Below are 27,447 nucleotides of genomic sequence, written 5' to 3'. Positions count from 1 at the left end.
GTATAAAAATAAAAGATTTCGATCGATCTTTACCCTTAACACGAGTATTCTTCATTCTTTTTAAACTAAATTAATCCTGGTAAAGGCCGAACCAATTAAAATTAACCTTACCCTAGACAAGATGACAAGGAACATGCTGCCCAACAAAATGAAGGAAACAGTAGTGTACAAACGTGAAAATAAATGTTCTCGTGGCAAAAAATATTCGGACTAGTAACAGTTGTTGGGGAATGTTATGTTCCCTTTTCAAGAAGAAGATTTGATTGAAGACTACAGAAATTAAAGATCCCAATTCAGGCCCTCAGCCAAGGTATGATCAGATATCATCCATGATTTTATAGCAAGAATTAAAAAAAAATCATCTAAATTTGATGGAATGTCCTTACCCTTTTAATCGCTCATGACCAAAAATGGTGAGTCTCGGGACAATCCTACAAAGATCCTCAGTGAGAACCCTCGGCAGGAACTACTTGTCCCCCGGAGCACCTTAGTACCCCCAGGAACACATTTATCAGATATACTGTTCCCAGGTACCCCCTCATGATGGTTTTGGCGGGATTCGTGTTACTCAATCTTAAGATTTCTGTGTTTTTGGCGTTTTTCTTTTTTTTTCACTTACATTTTTTGTCTTTTTTTTCACTTACGTTTGTATGGTTCTCTTGGTTTCTTTTTGTGTGAACCCCCTGAGGGATTATTTGTATTTTATAACTTCTGCCAATCTAGGCACACCTCCAGAATACTAATTCAACAACCACATGTACACATATTACCTTAAATTAGGATAGAGCAAAGCAGTCCGCAGCTTTTTAGGAAGCTCAAACTTGTTTCTTTTTACTTTAACCGATGACCATTTTTGCGGAAATTGATATTGTTGTTAGGTTATTGGTTTAACAATTATATTTCTACACCTGCGCAATAAACTCCCGGTGAATCCACGAGGGTTTCAAGATGGCGGCTGATAAAAGCGATTCAGAATCGCGGAGACAAAAGTCTGATTCACAGAATCAGGACGGAGAATTTGAGGATTACGGGGACGAACCAGACTTTAGTGACTCTGATGATTTTAATGAAGATATAACTGATGAAGGTTAGCCTTCATAACTTGTTAATTTTTACCCCATATGTGGGCTTCCGGAGGTTTTCGTGTACTTCTTATGGAGTGGTTCAAGACCACTTTAGAATGTTTTTTGTCTGTTGGCATCCCATGAGTCAAGTTCTTATCCTGATCTATGAATACTAAGCCATATACACTCGAAAATTATGCGCAAATCAATGATCAAAAGAGATGAACATTGAACTTGAAGTATGGCCACGGGACGAAAATAAATTATTATATGCGTTGTATCTCATGAGAGACTGAAAGCAACTAAGGCCAGACTTAAAAATATTTCTGTTTGCCCAAACCCTACCCACCAGTCTCAGGTGTGGGTAGGTAGGTAGGGAAATTCTTTTTTTTATATACTTTAAGGTTCATCATAACAAATGGACACAAATGGCTGTATTTTCACCTCAAAAACTACTCGAGAACAGACTAACCTGTGCAGTTGGAAAAGTTGTAAGGCCTAGCATCCACTAGATATATAAAAAATAAATGTATTTTCTGATTTAGAAAGATAAAATCTTTTTTGGATTTTGATGAGCAATATTTTTTCATTCCTACAGAAGGTGTAAAAGTAAACTAAGTTGGGATACAACTTTGAGATGCTCCCTCTCAGGTAAAAACTGTATTGTATTGTATTGATTATCCTTGATTGGCATGGACAATAGACAGACAATAGATATCTACACAACTATAGGTGAGTTAAAAGGTGTAACTAAGTGGACAGTATCAAAAGCAATTCAGGTGTTTGTTTATTTTTACACCTTCTGCAGGAACGAAAAAAAAATGCCCATCAAAATCCAGTAATGATTTTATCTTTCTTAAACACAAAATGCATTTAACTTTTATATATCTAGTGGATGCCAGGCCTTAAAACTTTTCCAACTGCACAGGTTAGTCTGTACTCAGAGTAGTTTTTGAGGTGAAAATACAGCCGCTTTTGTCCATTTGTTATGATGAACCTTAAAAGAAAAATAGGGGTCAAAATTATTTTACCTTGTAAACAACTTTTAAAATGAAAGACTTATAGACACATGTATGCCAGGATCTACATGTACTATTATAAAGATCTTTTCTATTAACAGTTTTTTTTTCAGCATGTCCACACTTATTTCTGAATGTTACTTACTTATAGTTACTTATGGTTGATTTCCAGTACAGGATCCCTCAAGGTTCCTCTTCACCAGACTCGTAATTTAATGTTTTTCTATTACTGTTTTGTCTGTGACTTCATGATATTTCTGCTCTGTAGTCATTATAGTATATCTCTTCGTCTGACCAAAATTTGTCTAATCGGTTTTTAAATGCATTTATTTAGGTGACTTTGTTATTTTATCTGGTAGTTTGTTCCAGGTTTTAGCAATTCTAACAGAGAAAGAGTGTTTACGGATATTGGATTGGAATCTTTGATGAATGACTTTATTACTGTTGGTCCTGCTACTATATCTTTGTTGAGAATCGTCTGCCGTTCTTAAAAATGAGCTTACTTCTTTGTCGTAGTATCCATTCATTGTTTTGAAGGTTTCAATCATATCCCCTCTTATTCTCCTATACGATAATGTTGGTAAGCCTAGTTTTTTAAGTCTCTCTGGTTTACATTGTAAATACAGACAAAAACATTTGAAATGAGTTCATTTGAATACAAAATTCAAATACAAAACACTTGAACAAAACACTGTTGACAGAACTTATGTGTTTTGACTAGAAACAATATACTGAAATAAACTTGGACATAAATTCAAAATTACACAATATGGGAAAATTGAATGTCCTGTAAGTCCTGTTTAGAGATTCAAAATACTTATACAACTATGAAAGAGGGGCGAAAGATACCAGAGGGACAGTCAGACTCATAGATCGAAAATGACAACGCCATTGCTAACAAAGAAAAAGACAAACAGACAAATGATAGTACACAAGACACAACATGGAAAACTAAAGACTAAGCAACACGAACCCCACCAAAAACGGGGGGTGATTTCTGGTGCTCCGGAAGGGTAAGCATATCCTGCTACCACGTGGTGAAAAGTCTTATTCGGTAGGTCACATTCGTGAAAAGGGAAGCGGATTGTAGTTACGACATCAGTCCAAATAATTATGACGTCTTGCAATGCTATTTAAATTTTTTCTGGGACACCTTCCTCCCAGGAAAAAAATAAAATAGCCTTGCAAGACGTCATAATTATTAGGACTATTACAACATAAGGAACATAGTAACTGCATAACTCACTTTGACACATTAAAATTTGACTAGTAAAACTATCGTTTAATGACTTAGACTAGAATGCTTTAATAAAAATGCATGATTTTTTAACACATTTTTGAACTAATGGTAACAACTTAAACAAAGCTAAACGTAGATTTTAATGCCGAATCAAATTACTGAACAACTTGGATTGGTTCCTCAAAATTGGGCTCAAACGAGTGTCCCTATCCAAATCGGTCAGAGAAAGTCGCACAAATTTCATCAGTTTTCCAATGAAATCGTCATCACACACTTTCATCAAACACCTCTTTCCATGTTTTTGTGTTTTCAAAACGATAGATTTTGTTGGAAACTACGGGCTTTAATTTTAATTCAACCTTTATTTGTACTGATGAAGAGACGGAAACATGTTGTTTTTCATCAGTATCAATTGGATGCTTTCACACACAACACAAATTGCCCTGTGATCAAGCGCGGTCAGATCAGATCAGGTTATTCTATGCAACAAACTCGAGACGGATACAGATACAACAAAAATCTCCAAAAAAAAACATCGCAAATTTTGAATAAAAAAAGATTTTGACTCTGGTGCTTTTTTATGGGTCGGTCGGGTTAGGGCAAACCAACCTATTCTTTTTTATGGCCTAACATTTGTTCAAAATACAGAAAAAACTCAAAATAAATGAGATTGGAGATAAACATTCTGTCTTCAACTATAGACTAGTATCTATAGTAGACTATACCATACATGTATGTCATGATTTTAATGTCAAAACCTTTCCCACTGGATGTTAAGCAACCAACAATAGATTAATCAAAACCTTTCTGATACAATATTGTTAGGAAGTGGGGTATTTGGACTAATTATTACATCGAATTTTAACTGCAACTTGATTATCTGAAGATATTGCGTAGTTTACAATCAAATTAATACATCCAGTTCACATTCAGATTCAGAAGATGCATGTTGCTTTGTCTATTACTGAGGAATTTGCAATTTTAAGTCATTAAAACCATTCCAGTTCACCGGTACTGCTATTTACCGTATTAAACAACAATGGCGGCCTCCAGTGCCAGAAAACTAGCTGATAGACATGCATGTGCACGATTACAGTGTGACAGTAAACTCACATACGTTTTTTTTGGCCTAAGCAATGCATTTTCTACTGTTAAAATGTACAACAAAGGTACTTCTATTGATATTTTGCATTTTGTTCTTTCCAGAATTGCTGGGTGATTTATTGAAATCCAAGCCAAAGGAGTCAGATGGAATTGATAACATTATTGTTGTAGATAATGTCCCAGAAGTGGGGCCAGATCGTCAAGAAAAGTTGTCGAAAGTTATTCGAAAACTGTTTGAAAAATTTGGGAAGATAGTAAATGAATATTATCCAACAGATGGAGACAAAACAAAGGGGTAAGTCTCCTAAGACATATTGAGGATTGAAACACTACAGTCACACTGTTAAATTGAAACTGCTGGTTCAACTCTTACATATGTTTGAAAAAGTGCATTTTAGCTTGTAAGTCTGGTTGCCCTTTTCAATTGTGCTATTTCCTAAAATATTAAATCTGATATGCATGCATGTATTTATGTGGATTTTTTCATTTCATTATTACATTTACAGTTAAAACATTCTATCAGATAAAAAAAAAAAAGGCACAATTTTCTATGGTTAAATGTTTATTTTTATAGTATGTGTGATAGGTAGAGAAGAAATTTTTAATTGAGTTATTTCTCTTGCAGCTACATTTTCATTGAGTATTCCTCTCCAGTACATGCCTTGGAAGCTGTCAAAATGGCTAATGGTTACAAACTGGACAAAATGCATACTTTTTCTGTTAATTTGTTCTCAGATTTTGACAAGTAAGTCTTTGTTTAATAAGCCTACCGCCACCCATACCATACATTTAGTATTTAAGGTATTTTCGCTACAGTATCCTTAGTTCAGAACTATTTTTGAGTCACAATCAATTAAATATTTAGATTTTGATAAAATAAGTGAAATACTACAACTGATAGATTGGTGAAAAGGTTTTAAGAGATTCATAAAGACATAAAGATCTAGCCAGAAACCCCAAACATTTACACTTTTATCCCCCCCCCCCCCCCCTGTAGCGGAATGGGAATTAGGTTTTAACCTTGTTTGTCCGTACAACCCGAAATTGTCAGTGGGGGCATTAAGTTTTACCCTTGTCCGTCTGTACGTATGTCCCAAAGTTTGAATTTTGGTGGCGTCACTTTAACCGTTTTTATTTTCTTCTAAATATCAAGTAATTTTTAAAATTGGAGTTATCTTCCTTTGTCAATGATTATAGTTGAATCAACTACAATCAATGTTTTATACAATGCAATGTTTAATTTTGACTTCCACTGATAAAACACAGATCAAGTTGAATTTGGGTAGTGTCACTTTAACCATTATTGAGTTATGCCCCTTTATAAATCGAAAGATTGCAAAATTTTTAGTTTCCATTCTGTAACTTAAGTTTGCCCCAGCCAAACATTATGAAACCTATACACAATATTCATTACCACAAAACTAAGATCAAGTACAAATTTTTTGTTTCTGTTTTCTAACTTTAGTTTGCCTCAACCAAATGTTATGAAACTTATACACAATGCTTATTACTACATAATACATATTAAGTACAAAATTTGGTGGCAACACTTTTATCATTCTTGAGTTATGTCCCTTTATAAACATAAAAATTGCTGAATTTTTCGTTTCCATTCTCAAACTTTAGTTTGTCTCAACCAAATGTTATAAAACTTATACACAACCATTCTAGAGTTATGCATGTTTACAAATAGAAAAATTGCTGAATTTTTAGTTTCTGTTCTCTATTTAAGTTAGCCTCAACCAAATGTTATGAGACTTACGCACAATGCTTATTACCACAAAACTCAAATCAAATTCAAATTTGGGTAGCGTCACTTTTACCGTTCTTCAGTTATGTCCCTTTATAACTATATGATATGCAAGCGGGGGCATCATCTTTGTCCACATGTGGACACTATCCACATTTATTTTAAATTGTTCAACCAATAAAATAATTAAATTTTAGAATGAGGCAACACTGCAAAGCAATCGTTAGCTAGGCAAACTGAACATTTAACTGGGTAAACATTAGTATTATTGTAAGTTAACTGTTGGATGAAGACTTAAAATTGAATTAGTTAGGAAGACATGATGGCAAACAATTTCTATTTCAGGTATGGAAATATACCTGATGATTGGGAACCTCCTAATGCAAAACCATTTAAAGATGTGGTAAGTATATTGTAACCTTATTCAGCTTCATACTTGTTATTACTGAGAAGGAAATTGACGGGTCTAATCAAAAGAAATATGAAACCAATAAATGAAAAAAATATTGATCAGGTGTAACTACTGATATTGAAAAAATGCATCTTTTGAAATAACAATGTTCTTTTTTTTCTGGCAATACAAACAATGTAAATACTATTCTTGAGATAAAAATGTATATTTTCCACCACCAATCAAAGAGTTTATCTTGTTAAAACTCGAATGGTATATATGTAGAAAGGTCAAGGTCATATTTGATTTGAACTCAAAATTATATCAACTTAACAAATTCCATGTTCATATATAGAGTGGTTTCTTGTTCAAAACTTTTAATGCTGTAATCGATACCCATACAAAATTGTTTCTTATTGAGGTTCCAGTGTCAATATAACATATATACAAATTCTTGTCTTGCTCAGAACATTATATTTTCTACAGAGATACTTTGAATCACAATTTAAACAAAATTGTTGCCCACCACCAGAGTGTGTGTCATGAATAATATTTTGAATGTCTTCTATGAATTTGACAATTTTAAGCAGAATTATACAGAAGTCCATTTAAAACCTGTAAAAATGTAATTTCAAACTTCTTGTTACAAACTTTTCATTAGCCGTATCCAAAATAAAAACTTAAATCATAGAATTTTTGAATGTCTAAAGGGATATTAATGATAATTTGTATGGTTGTTACCTTTCAAAGTGCCATTAAAAAGGTCAAAATCTATTTTTGTCAGGACAAGTTCATAACAAGTGTATGTTATTAAACATGTATGGTGACAGTCCTGTGGTATTATTACATGAGCTAAGGAAACAGTACCTACATTTTTTTTTTATTCCTGTTATAGTATACATATAAATTGCAGATAGTTCTGTACCTCTTGAAAAAAAATTGACAATTTTAAATATATTTTCAGGGAAATTTGAGGTATTTCTTGCAAGAGTCTGACTGCTTCGATGAATACAGTGTAATATATGATGGTGGGGAAAGGACTGCAATCCTCAAAAATTCTCCAAGAGAACCAACTGTATTGGAAGAAAGAACTGTAAGCTTGTTGACAGTGAACATGCAATGAATAAGTAAAGCATCTAATTGTTAGGATACATGACCTGTATTATCTTGATATTTTGCTGACATTTCATTATTAAGATTATGGTCTGAAAAAAAACGTACATGGGTCAGAGGGAAGGCACTTTTAAATTTCCACTCAAGTGGGTCTCAAAAAGTACTGTGAAAATGTAGTGAATTTCTAAATTTTTCTCATTATCCATTCTTAAAAGTGTCTTCCCTTGGTGCCATATATGGTTAAATGGAACATCACTAAGTAAAAAACAATATTTTATTTATACAGTCTTGAAACTGAAATTATTGTTATTTCTCTAACTTTAGTTTGCCTCAACCAAATGTAATAAAACTTATACACAGTGCTTATTACCACAAAACACAGATCAAGATCAAATTTGGGTGGTGATTTTTCTAGCATTCCACAGGGTCCGGTATTTGGACCAATTCTCAATGACAAAAGCCCTAAATTTTTCCCAATTTCTGGAGGAAAAATTCCCAAATGAGATTTTTAGGGACATCTGCCCGCCTGGCTACTTCATTTTTGAAGTAGTTTCATTGAAAATTGTTCAAATTACGTTTTCGCCTTTATTGTTCATGACAGCGATATTCTTTTTGTTAAACCGCTAGCTTTATGCCGAAAATTGCCAATCAGTAATGTGTAAAACACATCTGACTGACAAAAACAACTCCGACAAATGGCCGCTATAAACCGGAAATTGAAGACAAATAAAGTACCGGATCAAATTCTGGAAGCGGATAAGGCTAATTCTGGGTATGCTGATAAAAAAAAATTAAAATTAAAATTGAATCTGCTGTAGGTGACAAAATACAGCTATTAAATATTAACTCTAAAATTGAAAACCAAAAGATATATGAAAAAGAAAGGAGAAACTCAAAGATATTTATAGTCCACAAATTTTCCTGTCAAAATCCTATAAAATGTTACATTACTTTTCTTAAGCACTAAAACATTGTGATATTGGAATTTTTATAATGTAAGGACTTAAATATTACTATAGATCTAGGAGGTAATTTCTTCTCAATTTTGAAGGGACAGTTACTTTTATTTTCACTAAAAAGATAATTTCTAATGTCAGACTATACACACTAAAACTCACGTTTTGTAGGATTGATGGGTTTTCCCAATTTCATTTAAAATCGTGTAAAAATTCCCAAAACTGCCCTTTTCCTTTTTCCCAAAATACCCAGAAAAACCCCTGACGTCACTTTACTGTTTTCGAGTTATGCCCCTTTATAAAGTTATATGCTAACGGGGGCTTTATTTGTGTCCCATGGACACATTCTCCATTTTTATGCCCCACCTAGGGGCATTATGTTTTTCGCTCTGTGCGTCTGTTCGTTCGTCTGTCCTGCTTCAGGTTAAAGATTTTGGTCAAAGTAGTTTTTGATGAAGTTGAAGTCCAATCAGCTTGAAACTTAGAACACATGTTTCCTATGATTTGATCTTTCTAGTTTAAATGCCAAATTAGAGTTTTGACCCCAATTTCACGGTCCACTGAACATAGAAAATGATAGTGCCAACTTCAGGTTAAAGTTTTTGGTCTAAGGTAGTTTTTGATGAAGTTGAAGTCCAATCAACTTGAAACTTAGTACACATGTTCCCTATGATATGATCTTTTTAATTTTTATGCAAAATTAGAGTTTTGACCCTAATTTCACGGTCCACTAAACATAGAAAATGATAGTGAGAGTGGGGCATACATGTACTATGGACACATTCTTGTTTAACATTTTCAATGATTTCTTTTTTCAATCATTACTGTTAAATGCAACACTACATAAGTTATTTGTTGCCTTCAGTGAGAAAGTTTGAGGGGTTTATGTTCAATCTTAGGCCAAGTTGAACCAAAGACTTTGATTTGGTTTCACTGCTTCTCTAACATTCAGCATTTAGAAGTAAGGAAAAAAAACAGTTTCCTCTGAGTCATAAAAAAGTGTCTTGCAGGTATGACACATCTTGTTGTCTCTGGTAATGAAATATCCAGCATTGCTTGTCATATGCATAGCTGGGATCAGTGTTGTCATAAATATGCATGTAATAATGGACATTCAACATCCGTTGATCCATCTATCTACTCTAAGGCTCAGATCAAAGATGCAACAAGTAGAAATTTCATCAAATGGATGACCTGAAACTTGATTGTAAAACTGTAGGAGAACAGTGAATGTGTGGTCATTTATAATTTACAGGCTAATATTCAGAGTCTGTCTCCATTTGCTAAAACCTGTCTATGTATTGTTGTTGTCTTATTTTCAGAGATGGACTGAAACATATGTTAGATGGTCACAACAAGGAAGCTATCTTGCCACCTTCCATGGTAAAGGTATTGCATTGTGGGGAGGTCCAAAATTTGAACAGATTATGAGATTCAGTCATCCTGGTGTGCAGCTGATAGACTTTTCACCATGTGAGCGCTATCTGGTAACATTTAGTCCTTTACAGACCAATCAGGAGGAACCAAGTGCAATAATCATATGGGACATACGAACAGGTCAAAAGAAGAGAGGGTTTCATTGTGAAACACAATCTACCTGGCCGATATTTAAGTTAGTCTTATTCAGAAAATTAATAAAAAGATTTTATGAGACAATAATAATTATTTTAACTGTGACATTTTGTAAACTTAGTCTGTTTTGTTGGGTTTTTTTTTGGTAAAAAGCAAATTCTTACAACATATGCATTCTAGCAATGAATTTATAGGAGTTTTTATTAGGTTTGAGCGGCAGGAGTTGTGATTCAATAAGTTGTAACATCATAAGGTTACTAAAAATTACAATATAAAAGCAAGTCAAGTAGGACAGATGTTTTTGTGTACGTTTTGTTTCATGTTGGCAGTGTTAGCATGGCATATTTGTTGTGTCCTCTTTGAAAGTTTCTATAAAACAGAATTTTTTTAAAATACAGGCAATTGTTCATCTAATAAATGTAGATGATATTCTTCAGTTTGTGAGTTCTATCTTGCAACTAAACTCTTCTCATCTAATATGAACAAAAAAATAGAAGTCTGGGTCGCAAAGCTTGTCAATGAAGAGGTAATTTTTAGATATTGAAGACTTTTTGACAGATGTTATTTTATTCTTTTTATCTTTCAGTCATATATGCTGCTTTACTAAATAAGTTTTTAGAATGAAATAATGGTTGCTGTTTGGAAATAGCTGAAATTGAAATTTGATTAATTTTTAACTTTTAATGTGAATTTTAGATGGAATCCTGATGGCTTATACTTTGCCAGAATTAGTCCAGATACACTCAGTGTATATGAAACACCAGTAAGTACTTGTAAAAAATTATTGTTTATGGTTATAAAGGAAAAGATTCAAATTTATTGAAATTTCATCATAAAAAATAGTCTAAAAAGTTTTGTGCATTTCTGTAATGATTACCCAAAAAAAACCGGGAAGATACCCAAGTGCAATAATTTTATAGAAAATATACTACACCATGGCTAAAAGATGAAAAGACTGTCAGACTACAATATACTACACAGAAAACAAATGATGGATTGTCCAAAGGTGAACTCGGATGCTTTGGAAAAGTATGCAGATCCTACTCCCAAATACAAATGCAATAACACCTGTTTAAATTTTGGGGAATTTGAACACTTAACACAAGCCCCAAAGACATGCATAGGTTTGAAAGACATTCAGTTTGTTGTTATTTGTAAAAAATAGAAATTTTATCATAAATGAATATAACTTTTTTCTATGAATTAGACCTGTCAGATAGAATAATCTTCTGACACAGAACTAGTTTGTTTTCTTGAATAAATCTGTCAAGTGATTTTTGTTTCTCAATTGTAGTCTTTTGGCTTGTTAGACAAGAAAAGTTTGAAAATTACAGGCATTAGGTAAGTATTAGCAGTGGAAGTTTAAAATGCTGATATAGATAATAGATCTCTGCATCAGTTAGTCACTTTTGAATCATTGTGAAATGGAAATAAATGTTTCAGTGTGACTGATTCAAAGATTATTTATAGTATAGAAATAAAAAAAGATTTCCAATCTTAGAATGAGAAAGTAGTCAATCATCTACTAAAAATTTGTTTTACAGCTCTTCTATAAAAGCATGCAAAGCAAACCTTTGATCAACTTGCTATGTTTGCTTGGATTTTTGCAAACAGTAGGTAGGCGGAGTTTCAATCTCTTTAATATATACTGGGATTTGATTGGACAATAAAAATTGACATGCAATGAAGTTAATGTTTATTGTCCAATCAAATTCCATTATATAGTAAACAGACTGAAACAGACTACCTACCTTTTGTTTACAAACATCCAAACAAACATAGCAAGGAAGTTGATCAAAGGTTTGCTTTGCATGCTTTTATAGAAGAGCTGTAAAAAAGGATTAACAATTGATAGGATAGTTTTCCTGTTCTTCATATCAGCAAGAAACATTAAAATCTTTGTTTTCTTCAGTCATAAAAAAAAAAAAAGAACTTTTATGTTTCCAAATTTAGCATTTTACAGTGTTTTTGCTAGTGCTCGTCATTTTCGTCGTTTACAAAAAGGTTTTCAAAATGACGAAAGTTTTTCAAATCAATTTCGTCACTTAAATTTGAAAAGTGTAAGAATATTTTGGCATGAAAATACTATAATTCTACCTGTCTTCATGTTTTTGACATGTTTATGACCCTCATCTGATTAACATTTACAGGTGTTGAAAGTTGTAATTACAGGTAATCCGCTTATCACCATCGGATGGGTCACAAATCTGTTAATTAGTAAACCCCATAAATTATTGACCATCATAATTATTTTTCCCAGTAATATCGGTCAGTCTGCATTTGAATTTCAATATTTCTCAAACGACCACAATTTGCAGTTAGTTTATCAATTTCGTCATTTGAACAAAATGTTTTCCCCCACGGACAGTCCACATTTTAATTTCAATATTTCTCAAACGATCACAATTTGCAGTTTATATTTAAGCACTACATCTATCAAATTACGCAATAACTGCCTGAGCATGCCTAAGTCCTTCAAAGATGTATAGCTAGTAATACATATCTTTGGTCCATTGCTTTTACCCAAAAAAAGGTTGATTTTCATCTCACGCAAAAGTGACTAAAGCCCTCAAAATCCTAGCTGAAACCCTGATTTTATATTTATGTACTTCTGATTCAGAAATTACAACTTATGAAATGTTTCAGTTCTAAAAGAAATGCATTGTAATTGCAAAGATTTTGAATAAAATATGACATAGGATGAACTGTTATTCCAGTTGATACAAAGAAGAGTTTTGTAGAGCAAAAATTGAAGTAATTCATTACAGTTATATCATATTATAAAATTTTGTTTTCAATAGAGACTTCAGCTGGTCCCCTACAGATAACCTTATAGCTTATTGGGTACCAGAAGATCAAAATGTACCAGCTAGGGTGACATTAATACAGATGCCAAGCAGACAGGAAGTGTGTGTCAAGAATCTCTTTAATGTTGCAGACTGTAAAATGCATTGGCAAAAGAATGGAGACTACCTTTGTGTCAAAGTAGATCGATATTCCAAAGCCAAAAAGGTGGAAGAGAAAGATCAGTACAAATATAGTGTAAGTAACTGTGCACGCTTGTTTAATCCTGCAAATTCAGAAATTTTTTGATATTTTTTTTTGTGCGAAAATTGTGACAGGATATGATTTCGCAAAGAGAAAACTTGCATTTTTAAATTTTGATCCCGATATACTACGTGGTTAAAAAAAAATCCTAGTCTCTCATTCTGTCTTGAACAGAAAAGCAACAGTTGTCCAGACCTTTGTTGATTGATTTTGATTTTTGGTGTTTTTACGCAACGTTTAAGCACCGCTTTTGGGCTATTTAGTGGCGGCCAGTTTTTATACGACCGCAAACAAATTTTGTGGTCGTATATTGGTATGACATTGGCATCGTCGTTGCCGTCGTCCGAAGACACATTGGTTTTCGCACTCTAACTTTAGTTTAAGTGAATGGATCTCTATGAAATATTACCACAAGTTCAATACCACAAAAGGAAGGTTGGGATTGATTTTGGGGGTTATGGTACCAACAGTTAAGGAATAAGGGGCCAAAAATAAGCATTTTTGTAACTTCCAGACATAACTTGTGTGTTAGTGTATGGATCTCTCTGACATTGTACCACAAGGTTCCATATCACAAAGGGAAGGCTGGGATTGATTTTGGGGGTAATTGCCTCAAAATTTTAGGAATTAGGGGCCAAAAAAGGGACAAAAAACAAGCATTTTCCTAGTTTCATAACAATAACTTGTGTGTAAGTCTATGGATCTTTCTGAAATTGTACTACAAGATTCCATATCACAAAGGGAAAGCTGGAATTGAGTTTGGGAGTAATTGCCCAAAACGTTTAAGAATAAGGGGCCAAAAATAAGCATTTTTCTAGTTTCCAGACAATAACTTGTGTTCAAGTGTATGGATCTCTCAGAAATTGTACTGCAAGGTTCCATATCACAAAGGGAATGTTTGGATTGGTTTTGGGGGTAATTGCCTCAAAATTTTAGGAATTAGGGGCCAAAAAAGGGACAAAAAACAAGCATTTTCCTAGTTTCATGACAATAACTTGTGTGTAAGTCTATGGATCTTTCTGAAATTGTACTACAAGGTTCCATATCACAAAAGGAAAGCTGGAATTGAGTTTCGGGGTAATTGCCCAAAACGTTTAAGAATAAGAACCAAAAATAAGCATTTTTCTAGTTTCCAGACAATAACTTGTGTTCAAGTGTATGGATCTCTCTGAAATTATACTGCAAGGTACCATACCACAAAGGGAAGGCTGGGATTGATTTTGGGGGTAATTGCCTCAAAATTTTAGGAATTAGGGGCCAAAAAGGGGCAAAAAACAAGCATTTTTCTAGTTTCAGGACAATAACTTGTGTTTAAGTGAATGGATCTTTACGAAATGGTACTACAAGGTTCCATATCACAAAGGGAAAGCTGGGTTTGAGTTTGTGGGTAAATTCCCTAAATGTTTAGGAATAAGGGGCCAAAAAACAAGCATTTTTCTAGTTTCCAGACAATAACTTGTGTTCAAGTGTATGGATCTCTATGAAATTGTACTGCAAGGAACCATACTACAAAGGGAAGGCTGGGATTGAGTTTGGGGGTGATGAATCATAAGGGGGTTCAAAAAATTTGGGGGGAATTTTTTTCCTTTTTTTTTCTTTAAAATTTTCCATTTTAAATTGGTTATTTCTGATTTATATATAAAAGCAAATAATGATGATATGGTTTGAATAGGTAAATTAAAAATTTTTTAAGTTCTTAGACCACATTCATTCTGTGTCAGAAACCTATGCTGTGTCAAATATTTAATCACAATCCAAATTCAGTGCTGTATCAAGCTTGAATGTTGTGTCCATACTTGCCCCAACTGTTCAGGGTTCGACCTCTGCGGTCGTATCAAGCTGCGCTCAGCGGAGCATTTTATTATTGGTGGAGGAAGCCGGAGTGCCCGGAGAAAACAACCGACATTGATAGGAAAACTGACAATCCTAGTCAATTAAGATTGGAGTCGAGTGCACCCGCACAAGCAGGGTTCGAACTCACAACCTCAGTGTTGACTGGCTAGTGATTACAGTAGTAACTACTTAGACCACTCAGCCATCGAGGCCCCCCAGACCTTTGATGTTATGCCTGAAGAAGATGCATGGTTTATAAGTGTGAATTATAATGTTGTAGATAGATATATAGATTTAATTGATCAAATATCAACATGAAACATTACGAATGCAGTAGTATAAAACAATTGCAGACATGTTGTACAACATACTAAAATCATTAAACAATTGTTAACGCTAAATCTGAATTGCCCCTTAAATCCTCACAGCTTATTTCCAATGTGGTCCATTTATGTTATATTCTTAAAAATATAATAATATAGTTATAAAAAAATCATGACTTTGCAAGGTTTTATAGTAATTATGATAAAAGTAATTGATGATGATGTTAACTAGAACATTCATTATTTCTTTTTCTTCGTCTGTTTTAACTTTGAGTATTAAAAGTAGAAAATCTGCACACAGTTCTTATCAGTTATTCAGTTATTCATTATAATGATCAATGTTAAAAGTTGAAGTTTGAACAGTGTCTTATATATATTGTATTGTTCTATATTGCAGGGAATGTATTACAACTTTGAATTGTTTAGGATAAGAGAGAAACAGATTCCTGTAGATAAAGTAGAAGTTAAAGGTAATGATTTCATATTTTGGTGGCAAATTTTGACTGGAAAAGTAGCATTAATGTAGTTATCCTACAAATTTATATTTAGGTTAACTTGTGTTATCTAACTGCTGTTTTCCGCACATCCTCTTTAATGCACGAAGATTTTCAATGTAAGCATATTTTTTTTTTGGAGGTCAGAATTCATGCTGATTACGTCAAAAGACAACCAAATGACAACACCCTACGGAAAAGTTGTAAATAGTGTGTGAAATTTATTTTAATTTAAATATATTATGTTTATAAGGTGATAAGAAAATTCAAGGACTAAAATTTTTCAATCATGCAAACCCATGAAAAACAACAAACATCAATTTGATAAAGTTGTACAGTAAGGGATGAGTTAAAAGGTATTGGAGATTTATAGTTTAGAGTAAAAACATTGCAACATCTACTAATATACTGTAAAACTTTGAATTTAATATAGTGTCCTTTAAATGATTGCATTATTGTCCCCTGCTATGGAATTATTTGAGGATTTTTCTCTTCATATTTTCAGCTCACCTGGCCCTTAGTATTACAGGATGACAATGTAAAAAGTATTTTTCTTTCAGAAAGTGTCATGGCCTTTGCCTGGGAACCAACAGGAAATAAATTTGCCTTTATCCATGGAGAGAGTCCTAGGATATCTGTTTCATTTTACAGTATAAGAGCTGGCAAGGTAGAATTAATGAGTAAGTGAAAATTTGCTATGTCCGCTATGTAGAGATTTTGAAATCACCTTTTCGTCCTTTGACAAGAAAATATTAGTAAGCAAGACCTCTAAGTTTCATTAAGAATCAAAAAGCATTTTTCAAATCAGCAGGTCTGGTAAATTTGATGAAGGGAGCTACAAAACTTTCGATGGTTGCTGGTTAAATGTCAGGATACACAAACAATATTCCTACCTAATAAAATCTATATTAAATGAAATTGCACTTTTTATTAAGGTTCTTCATCTTGATAGTTACTGGAAGATCTTGTACAACAAGCTTAAGAACTCATACTGTATAGATAAGTTCTGGTTTGACCATACGATATGAACCCTTCACAGACAATTGAATACAATAAAATTAAAACAGAGAATCTGAAATGAAGTTATTGCTTGATATCATAGGGTAATTTCATGAATATTGGTGAATATTGTCCCAACTAGAGTCTTATATTGCACAAGCTTGTGAGTGCATTATGTATTCTACAAGATATAATATTCACCTTTATTCAGAAGTTTTGCAATTATTATATTTCGTTAGTAGATCAGTTTCTAATTTGAAGAATTTTATATTTTTAGAAACTTTAGAAAGAAGACAAGCTAACCATTTGTTTTGGAGTCCTGCTGGACAGTTTATAGTTTTAGCTGGACTTAGAAAGTAAGTTATGCAATAATGATATGTGATAAGTTCAATATCCCCTATCAAGGATGGAGTTTTGATTAATTCGTTGTCTCAACAGATAAGCCTGTATAAGGGTTTCCTATTTAAATGTACTAAATAACTAGCACACATTAGAATGAGGAGGTGTTTCCAGTTTCTTTAACATGATTAATGTCCTCTATAGTTAAGATTATTTTGTCTTTAAAGCCATTCCAATAAAATTAAATGATTTCATGCACTTATAATTAACTATATATATTTTCACCAAATTTGAAGTAAGCATGATATTTTGCACTGTATAATAATTTAACTGATGGATTTGTTAAAAAAAAACTTTATGTTTGCTTCCAATGATTTGAGTGACTGCCAAGTTGTTCAAAAGCTATAAAAATCTTTTTACAAATACTGTATACTGTGGATTTCGTGGTTACAGGTGAACCATGAATTCACACGTTCAACTAAGTACAAATTTTCTAAAGGTGTGTATGTAGACTTTTGTAAAACCACGAAATGAAATATTCAAGAAAATACCAATTATCTTAATCCACAATATTTGTACCCACGAAAAATAAATGAATCCATTGTATAAAACAATGTATATCACTGACCTTTTTCAGTATGAATGGTGTCTTGGAGTTTGTAGATGCATCAGATGTTACAGTGATGGCCAATACTGAGCATTTCATGGCAACAGATGTAGAATGGGATCCTACAGGGAGATATGTAGTCTCAGCTGTCAGCTGGTGGGGTCATAAGGTTAGTAACAATCTTATTGAGTTGCTTATATGGAAATATCCGTCACATTTACGTCTTGTCTGCAGTAAAGAGACCGTGCATGCTGTCAGTGTTGTCAACTATTGTTAAAAGTTCAAAAACCAAATGATAGTGATTTGTTATTTAGTTTGAAACATGCCTAAAATGTATTTTTGTCGAGCCTGCGACTTTTGTCGCAGAAAGCTCGACATAGGGATAGTGATCCGGCGGCGGCGGCGGCGTTAGCTAACTCCTTAAAAGCTTTATATTTTAGAAGGTGGAAGGTCTGGATGCTTCATACTTTGTATATGGATGCCTCATGTTACGAAGTTTCCGTCAGTCACATGTCCAATGTCCTTGACCTCATTTTCATGGTTCAGTGACTACTTGAAAAAAAAGTTAAGATTTTTTGTAATGTTATATTCTCTCTTATTATAAGTAATAGGATAACTATATTTGGTATGTGCGTACCTTGCAAGGTCCTCATGCCCGTCAGACAGTTTTCACTTGACCTTGACCTCATTTCATGGATCAGTGAACAAGGTTAAGTTTTGGTGGTCAAGTCCATATCTCAGATACTATAAGCAATAGGTCTAGTATATTCGGTGTATGGAAGGACTGTAAGGTGTACATGTCCAACTGGCAGGTGTCATCTGACCTTGACCTCATTTTCATGGTTCAGTGGTTATAGTTAAGTTTTTGTGTTTTGGTCTGTTTTTCTTATACTGTATGCCATAGGTCTACTATATTTGGTGTATGGAATGATTGTAAGGTGTACATGTCTAGCGGGCAGGTGTCATCTGACCTTGACCTCATTTTCATGGTTCAGTGGTCAAAGTTAAGTTTTTGAGTTTTGGTCTTTTTTTCTAATACTATATGCAACAGTTCAACTATATTTGGTATGTGCGTACCTTGCAAAGTCCTCATGCCGTCAGACAGTTTTCACTTGACCTCGACCTCATTTCATGGATCATTGAACAAGGTTAAGTTTTGGTGGTCAAGTCCATATCTCAGATACTATAAGCAATAGGTCTAGTATATTCGGTGTATGGAAGGACTGTAAGGTGTACATGTCCAACTGGCAGGTGTCATCTGACCTTGACCTCATTTTCATGGTTCAGTGGTTATAGTTAAGATTTTGTGTTTTGGTCTGTTTTTCTTATACTGTATGCCATAGGTCTACTATATTTGGTGTATGGAATGATTGTAAGGTGTACATGTCTAGCGGGCAGGTGTCATCTGACCTTGACCTCATTTTCATGGTTCAGTGGTCAAAGTTAAGTTTTTTGAGTTTTGGTCTTTTTTTCTAATACTATATGCAATAGTTCAACTATATTTGGTGTATGGAAATATTTTATGATCTATTTGGCAGTCACGCAGGTTTTATTTGACCTTGACCTCATTTTCAAGGTTCATTGCTCAGTGTTAAGTTTTTGTGTTTTGGTCTGTTTTTCTTAAACTATAAGCAATAGGTCAACTATATTTGTTGTATGGAAGAATTGTTAGCTGTACATGCCTGCCTAGCATAGTTCATCTGAACTTGACCTCATTTTCATGGTTCATTGGTCAATGTTTAGTTTACTTGGTTAATGTTAAGTTTATGTGACAGTTGTAATAAAGCTTTATATTTAGGACTATCAGCATAATATCAATGATTAGTAAAGAAGGCGAGACATTTCAGCGTGTGCACTCTTGTTTATTTTCTCAATCGAATTTTGTTTTGTTTTGCATTACTCATACCTGGGCTTTTAGAATATCAATATTGAGTTGACTGCATTTTTATGCCCCACCTGTGATAGTAGTAGGGGCATTATGTTTTCTGGTCTGTGCGTCTGTTCAACTGTCTGTCCTGCTTCAGGTTAAAGTTATTGGTCAATGTAGTTTTTGATGAAGTTGAAGTCCAGTCAACTTGAAACTTAGTACACATGTTCCGTTTGATATGATCTTTTTAATTTTAATGCCGAATTAGATTTTTGACCCCAATTCCTAGGTCCACTGAACAAAGAAAATATAGTGCGAGTGGGGCATCCGTGTACAATGGACACATTATTCTTGTTTTAACAATTAACTCATAAATGCACTGAAGAGAAAATAGAAACACCACTATCAAGGAAAGGAAAATACACAATTAGAAAAAACTTGTCATATTTGTCATAAATTTTGGTATACCATTTGAAGACTACCATTAAAAATAATAAAAATATCTAGTTCAGAAAAATAGAAAATCTAGGTCTGAAGAGGATAGACCAGTACATATTTCACTTTTATGGGTGGATTTATTAATAGTAAGTTTTAAGAAATAAATTTAATTGTGTTGTTAGAAAAGATTTGTATTATTTAGAGATAAAAGTTGGTCTAAATATCTCCAGATAATGTTAAAAATATGTATCATGTTTTGTTACTTTAGGGGTTTTATGCTGTTAGCCATAAAATACAATGAATTGTAGTAAGTGTAAAAATCTGCAATAAGATGAGCACAATTAGTTCCTCTTCAAAATACCCATAACTTGACTGTTTACTTAATATCTTAAACAAGCAAAAATATTAAGCAAAAACTGATTATTTCTTAACATGTCTAAATGTCTGCTGGAAAAAAGGGATATGATGAATACTTTAACTATATTAAATGAACATTTTGTTTCTGACAGGTTGACAATGCTTACTGGATGTGGTCATTCCAAGGACGATTATTACTGAAACAGCCTCAAGAGAGGTTCTGTCAACTACAGTGGAGACCTAGACCTTCATCTTTACTAACCACCGAACAGATTAAGGTAAAATCTATATACAGTGTGACTACCATATCAAATGGAATATGACAGATTGGGTTATTATAGGGTTGTTCCAATTTAGGATATGCAACTGAATTGGTTGAACAAATTATCTACTGTAAATTCAGAAATTATTGCATGCATTTATTATTACGATTTTTGAAGAATGGAAATAAATGCAAGATTAATTATTGCGATTTCAGAATAAGCTGCATACAGATATATGCATCAGATATCAGAATGCGAGTTCTTATTATTGCGATACTCACACAGTCGCATTATTCGCATTAATAAAAACCTCGCAATAATTTCTGAATTTACAGTATTGCAAATTAGGATTTAAATTTGTATTTATTAAGTCACTCAAACAAAGTTTGGGAAGACTTATTGTTTTTGCTCAGTTCTTATTGTTATTCTTCTTCTTCTTCTTCTTCTTCTTCTAAAGCCCATTAAATGAAATACAGGGTTAGTCCCCAGGGGGTCACCCCCACCCCCTGCCATTTAAGAAAGTTCTAATACCTTGTAAGTGGTCAAGATCCCCACCCCTAAACCATATATATTCTGGTTTGTCATGCTAAGATGGTTTGAATGATATACATGGTTAGTCCCCAGGGGTCATCCTGACCCCCTGCCATTTGAGAAAGTTCTAATATCTTGTAAATGGTTGAGATCCCCACCCCTAAACCATATATATTCTGGTTTGTCATGATAAAGCACATCAAATGTTATACAGGTTTAGTCCCCAGGGGTCACCCCCACCCCCTGCCATTTAAGAAAGTTCTAATATCTTGTAAGTGGTCAAGATCCCCACCCCTAAACCATATATATTCTGGTTTGTCATGCTAAGATGGTTTGAATGATATACAGGGTTAGTCCCCAGGGGTCATCCCAACCCCCTGCCATTTGAGAAAGTTCTAATATCTTGTAAATGGTTGAGATCCCCACTCCTAAACCATATATGTTCTGGTTTGTCATGATAAAGCACATCAAATGAAATACAGGGTTAGTACCCAGGGGTCACCCCCACCCCCTGCCATTTAAGAAAGTTCTAATATCTTGTAAGTGGTCAAGATCCCCACCCCTAAACAATATATATTCTGGTTTGTCATGCTAAGATGGTTTGAATGATATACAGGGTTAGTCCCCAGGGGTCATCCCGACCCCCTGCCATTTGAGAAAGTTCTAATATCTTGTAAATGGTTGAGATCCCCACCCCTAAACCATATATATTCCTATTTGTCATGTCTCGAACATTTGAATGACGTATACGGTCAGTCCCCAGGGGTTCCCCCCACCCCCAATGTTCTAATATCTTGTAAATGGCTGAGATCCCCACCCCTAAACCATATATATTCCTGTTCCTCATGTAATGAACATTTGAATGACGTATAGGGCTAGTCCCCAGGGGTTCCTCCCCACCCCCAATGTTCTAGTATCTTGGAGACCTAATATGAAAATGTTATTAAATTAAAACAGATTTTTAATTTATAACAGAGAAACCTGCCTAGACTGAACTCTCTTATGACATACAATGAATATTTTTAGTTATTTAATTTGTTAAACCAAACATCTGTCTAAAATTTTCAAATCAACATTCCCAGATGGTTTGGTTTAAACATGTTTTCACTGTTCTAATTAATGGTGCTGTAATTTGCAGAAATTGTTTGTTATATTGTAAACAAACAAGGAGAGGGGAAAGATACCGAAGTGACATTCAAACTCAGAAGTCAAAAATGATCTTATGGCTAAAAAAGAAAAAGACAAACAGACAAACAACAGTACACAAAACACAACATAAAAAACTTAAGACTGAGCAACATGAAACCTCACCAAAAACACATTTGCATGTTTCAAATTAAGACTCTCTTTCCAGTCAGCTTTTTTTTTCTTAAGAGAATTTTTCATCTACCATCAGAATTATCAAAGATTGCTGAATGGTGGAAGTGTCACCAAATAGGAATACTATGACTTTATATTTGTCTTCCAAAAGTCAGTGCTGGGTACTGTGGATTCTATTGTTTTCGTTTGTCATTTTTCTTGGATATTTGATTTCGTGATTTTGCCAAAATCTGCATACAACCTTGTAAAAAAAGTGTCATTCGTTGAACATTTAAAATTGTGGTTCACCTGTACCCAAGAAATCCACAAATATCGGTATCTAACAAATAATAACGAATACACAGTATGGAAAGTTGTGCATAATTAGAATGTTTCGAAACTCTCTGCAATCAACCTCAATTGAATGAAAACTTTGTAAGAAATGTGAATTACCCTACCAATAAAATAATACTTATTGTTAAAACGGTAAGATTCTTCACAGCTTATCTTTCTTTTTTGCAGAGTCTTAAGAAGAACATGAAGAAATACACAGAACAGTTTGAGTCGGTTGACAGGTTGAGGCAGTCTAATGTGTCTTCAGTAAGTTTTTAAACATATGTTGGAATGTTACTGACAGTAATGAATACATTGGGAAATATATGGATTTTGTGTTAGGTTATATCTAGGGTGTACATTTATCTCTCGTACCAAAAATTTTGTAAATAATGATTTGCTGTTTATAGGATCACTATGATATATTAGAGAGAGAGCAGAGCTCATACATACATCCTCCATTCAAATAGATAATGGCAAAATTTATTGATTTAGAGTAGGAAACCCTAAAAACATTTTTGTTGATCCTGTGAAATTATTTCGTGAAAGCGAGACATAGCAATCATAGATTGTCGGCATCGGAAGCGTCAACATTTAGGGTCAGTCTGTGGTTAAAGTTTTTAAGTCATCAATAACTTTGCCAAACATACATGGAATTTTATGAAATTAAGATAGAAGCTTGTTTATGACCAAAAGACAGTATCCAGGAGAAAAATTTGAAAATATTTATTTTCATTTTTCCGTATTTTATTGATAAATGGACTTTTTTTTTAAACAGTTAACACTCGGGCTCAGTCAGAGGTTAAAGTTTTTCAGTCATCAATAACTTTGCCAAACCTTAATGGAATTTTATGAAATTTTGACAGAAGCTTGTTTATGACCAAAATACAGTATCCAGAGCAAAGTTATCAATTTTCTGCGTTTTACTGATAAATGAACTTAGTTTTTGTCTCGTCTTGACAGAGTCAAAAAGCGAGACATAGGTATGCTGTTTCCGGCGTTGGCGACGGCGGCGTCAACAATGTATTAGTCAGTTTAAGGGGAACTGTTAGTGGTAGGTCAATGATAATTGGTATGCAGTTGTATAAGCATTAGCACATATCATTTCCATGGAGAATATTTGGTCCTAACCCCTCAGTCATGGTGTATTGATTTTGAAACTTTTGCTTAGTTTACATGTATTAATTTGTGATTAGGTCAGTTTAAGATGAACCACTAATGTTAAGTCAATGATATTCGGTATGCCAATGTATGCAAATGTATTGGCATTTGCATTTGCAAGTTTCATTTCCATGGAGATTATATAACCCCACCCCCTAATTATGGTTCATTGACTTTGAAACTTTTACATAGTTTACACGTTAATGTTTGTGTTTAAAGGGAACGACTTACGAAAAGTCAATGGTATTTGGTTTGCAGTTGTATTAGCATTGGTACATCTCATTTCTATGGAGATTGTTCAGCCCTGTACCTTCAGTCATGGTTCATTGACTAAGTCACTTTGAATATTTGCATAACTTACATGTTTAAGTATTGCTATTTTAATTTCAACATTTGCATTATCAAAATAACAAATAGGCGAGGCATATCTCTGTGTATTTTTATAGTTAAACAAGTAGATGTAGTCTGGGGTAAAAGTTTGTTGCACTTCAATTACTTTGTCAAACCTTCATAGAGTTTTATGAAACTTTTGCAGAAGCTTTTTAATGATTAAGAGATAATGTCTGAAGCAAACCTTTGAAAACATAATTTTTTCATTTTTAGTATTTTTCTGATAGATGGACCACGTTTTTAGTTAACATTTACAGACAGTCTGGGATTAAATTTTTTTGACATGATAAATTTGTAAACTTTCATGGATTGTTATGAAACTTGGACCAAGAAATAGCATCTTAAGAAAAAGTTTTTTTTTTTTTTTAAATTCTGTAAATCTGTATTTTACTGATAAATGGACTCACTTTTTAAGTCAACATTACACTTTAACACTGACAGCAGCAATCGCAGACAAGACCCAGGGTTCCATGGAACCCTTTACAAATTTTTTTATCAAAAAGAAGACTCTGGGAAATACTTGTTTTCATCATACACATTAATGCAAAAAAAAAAATTAAAATTATGATATATCTGTAGGATATGAAGCTATGCAACTCCTTTCTTGACTTTTGATATGAGTGAATTTTAGGGTTTAATTGTAAAACATGGACTTCATCATTGCTGCTTATATTAGTGGGAAACTACAGCTGACACACATCTTCATTGGAAGACACAGGCATTTTATTACCATATATACACTTCTTTATTTTATTACCTTATATATATATATATATATATATATATTGTTTGCTTTATATGAATGGATTATGGAAATACCACGATAATTTCTCATGTCCTTCACATTGAATACCTTAATTCATCCGGGATTTTATAATTTATTTTACAGGAGCAGATAGAGAAGAGGAAAACCCTTATGGCTGAGTTCAAGCAGTACCGAGAGGACAAAGAGGAGGAGTTAAGTCGCTATAAAAACAGGAGGATAGCATTACGAGGTGGTATGTATACATGATTAAGGCAGATAAAAATCTTAAGAGGCTATTTGGGGGTGGGTGTCGGCTGGCTAGAGCCCCTTTTTGGAGCTACATATATGGTTAATGCATAGATGATTTACAAGTCGCACTTCTAGTGATGCCTTGGTGGTGCCCCTTTTATCAAAATCTGCATCTTTGTTAGTGATAAATTAATTTTATGAAGGTTTATGGTGATTTACTTCTAGTTCTAGGCTCATATACAGTTACGGCAGTCTGTTTTTTATATCACATGGTTTAATTCTCGATACATTTTTTAAAATGAATGCTTTTTGATAATTTTCATTGAATTTCGAGATGAATACAAATTGAGATGTGTTTCATTTTATTTCACTTTCACTGTTCCAGTGTTTTGGTTCTTGATTTATAACAAAACATATTATTTTGGTTTCCAAATGAAATAAATTTACAAAATCTATAAATGATTATAGTCTCCTTTGTCTGCTTGTTTTTGTTTTTATTAGAAAGGAGTTGAATGAATATTTCAATTTTAATGATCATGAAAGGAACTGAACAGGTCCATAAACTATTATTTAAAACGTTGAAAATAAAAAATGAGTAATTTGTTTTGTTGAATTTAGATAGAAATGAGTTAAGACATTGAGTAAACATAGGTTGGAAAGATTGCACATAATTAAAACAACTATAGTTCGCCCTAATTCAATATATTTGATTTGTGTTGTTGCATGTCTCAGTTGGAAGCATTTTCCTTGTGCATATAAAAGATTTTGATTGGCCGCAAGTGTTTGATTTTATATGAAATGATTTTTCTGCAATGTAAGTTTTTTTCTTTAATAAGTGATACATTTACTTTTATTTATTGAGAATTAACATTTTGTTTTGTTTTTTAGGCATGGATACTGATATCTTGTATGAAGAAGAAATTGACGAAGAAGTTGTTGAATTCCTTTTGAAAGTTGAAGAAGTTGTCCTTGAAGAGTAGACAGCAGGATTTCATCAGTTTTAGGTCGCCTCTTGTTGTTAAATTATTTTAACACCAGCCATTATCATCAGCAGCCATCTTGAAAATAACAAGGGGAGACTACTTATTGAAGATTTTTAATTGAAATAATTAGTGCTGACGTTAGAATATTTAATAATGAAGATTTTGCTATCAAATATGTTGTCATGGTTTCTAAAAGTGCTTTTATTTATTTATCCGTCTATCCCGCTCAGTGTAATGTTTTCTCACTTTTCAGGACAGTTTCCTGTACCTTATCGATTATGTATAGTCCATTTTAGGAATTCTATAAAATTTAGATGCAGCCAATTTTTAAAATGTAGGAAAAGAATTATAAACTTTTTAATCAAAGCTTACAGTAAAAATTTTGGAGCCATTTGTTTGTTTTTGAATTTCTTTGACTGTTGCATTTGTCACAAATTACAGGCTCTGATACATATGAGCTATGCACTTTGCATCATCATCTTCTCTCAAAACATTACAGTTTCATTTAAAAAGATGTTTAATGGTAGCCAATGTAAAGTAAGGAGATGTTGTATGATTGTCAATGAGTCCAAAATAACGATGATTTAAGCAATTCTTGGTAAATGTACAGCCCTCAATAATTAGCAAAAGACATACTGAATAGTCCGCCTTAAAAGGTTCATATTACCAAATGTGAAACAGATCCATAAATTACTGCCATTTATATGATGTGTTTTGTTTAAATATGTTTATGAGGGCTCTACCCTCCCCATAACCTTGGACAATGGTGAAACAGCACAACATAAGAACAAGGCATAAAAATCAGTTGGATATGGCTTGATTTGCCAGATTGGTGCAAAGCATAAAAAGCTAACATATGACAAAAGACAAAAAGTACCGATATAGCAGTACTAAAAGCTACTTCAAAGCAAATAACAACTAATAGATAAAATCATGTTCTCTCAGACTAAAGAATCAATCAGTACACATCAAATGGATT

The 27,447-nt window shown here is 33.3% G+C and overlaps 1 protein-coding gene across 1 annotated transcript; it reads left to right on the top strand.

Annotated features, from left to right (window-relative positions):
* The first annotated feature begins 913 nt into the window (after positions 1 to 913).
* LOC127707989 (eukaryotic translation initiation factor 3 subunit B-like) lies at positions 914 to 26,861 on the top strand. Its single transcript, XM_052212766.1, has 17 exons — positions 914 to 1,087; positions 4,530 to 4,722; positions 5,053 to 5,172; positions 6,523 to 6,580; positions 7,533 to 7,661; positions 9,960 to 10,249; positions 10,906 to 10,972; positions 11,504 to 11,550; positions 13,011 to 13,251; positions 15,811 to 15,883; positions 16,468 to 16,587; positions 17,184 to 17,262; positions 17,883 to 18,021; positions 20,667 to 20,792; positions 23,130 to 23,207; positions 25,381 to 25,489; positions 26,374 to 26,861. The coding sequence occupies exons 1-17, from the start codon at positions 949 to 951 to the stop codon at positions 26,463 to 26,465; spliced, it is 2,100 nt and encodes a 699-aa protein (XP_052068726.1). The 5' UTR covers positions 914 to 948; the 3' UTR covers positions 26,466 to 26,861.
* Positions 26,862 to 27,447: the final 586 nt, after the last annotated feature.

Source organism: Mytilus californianus, unplaced genomic scaffold (genome assembly GCF_021869535.1).
Source record: "Mytilus californianus isolate M0D057914Y unplaced genomic scaffold, xbMytCali1.0.p SCAF_7, whole genome shotgun sequence".
NCBI classification, from domain to species: domain Eukaryota; kingdom Metazoa; phylum Mollusca; class Bivalvia; order Mytilida; family Mytilidae; genus Mytilus; species Mytilus californianus.
Note: the sequence above shows the minus strand (reverse complement) of the source record. Positions and strands in the feature narration are given on the sequence as shown.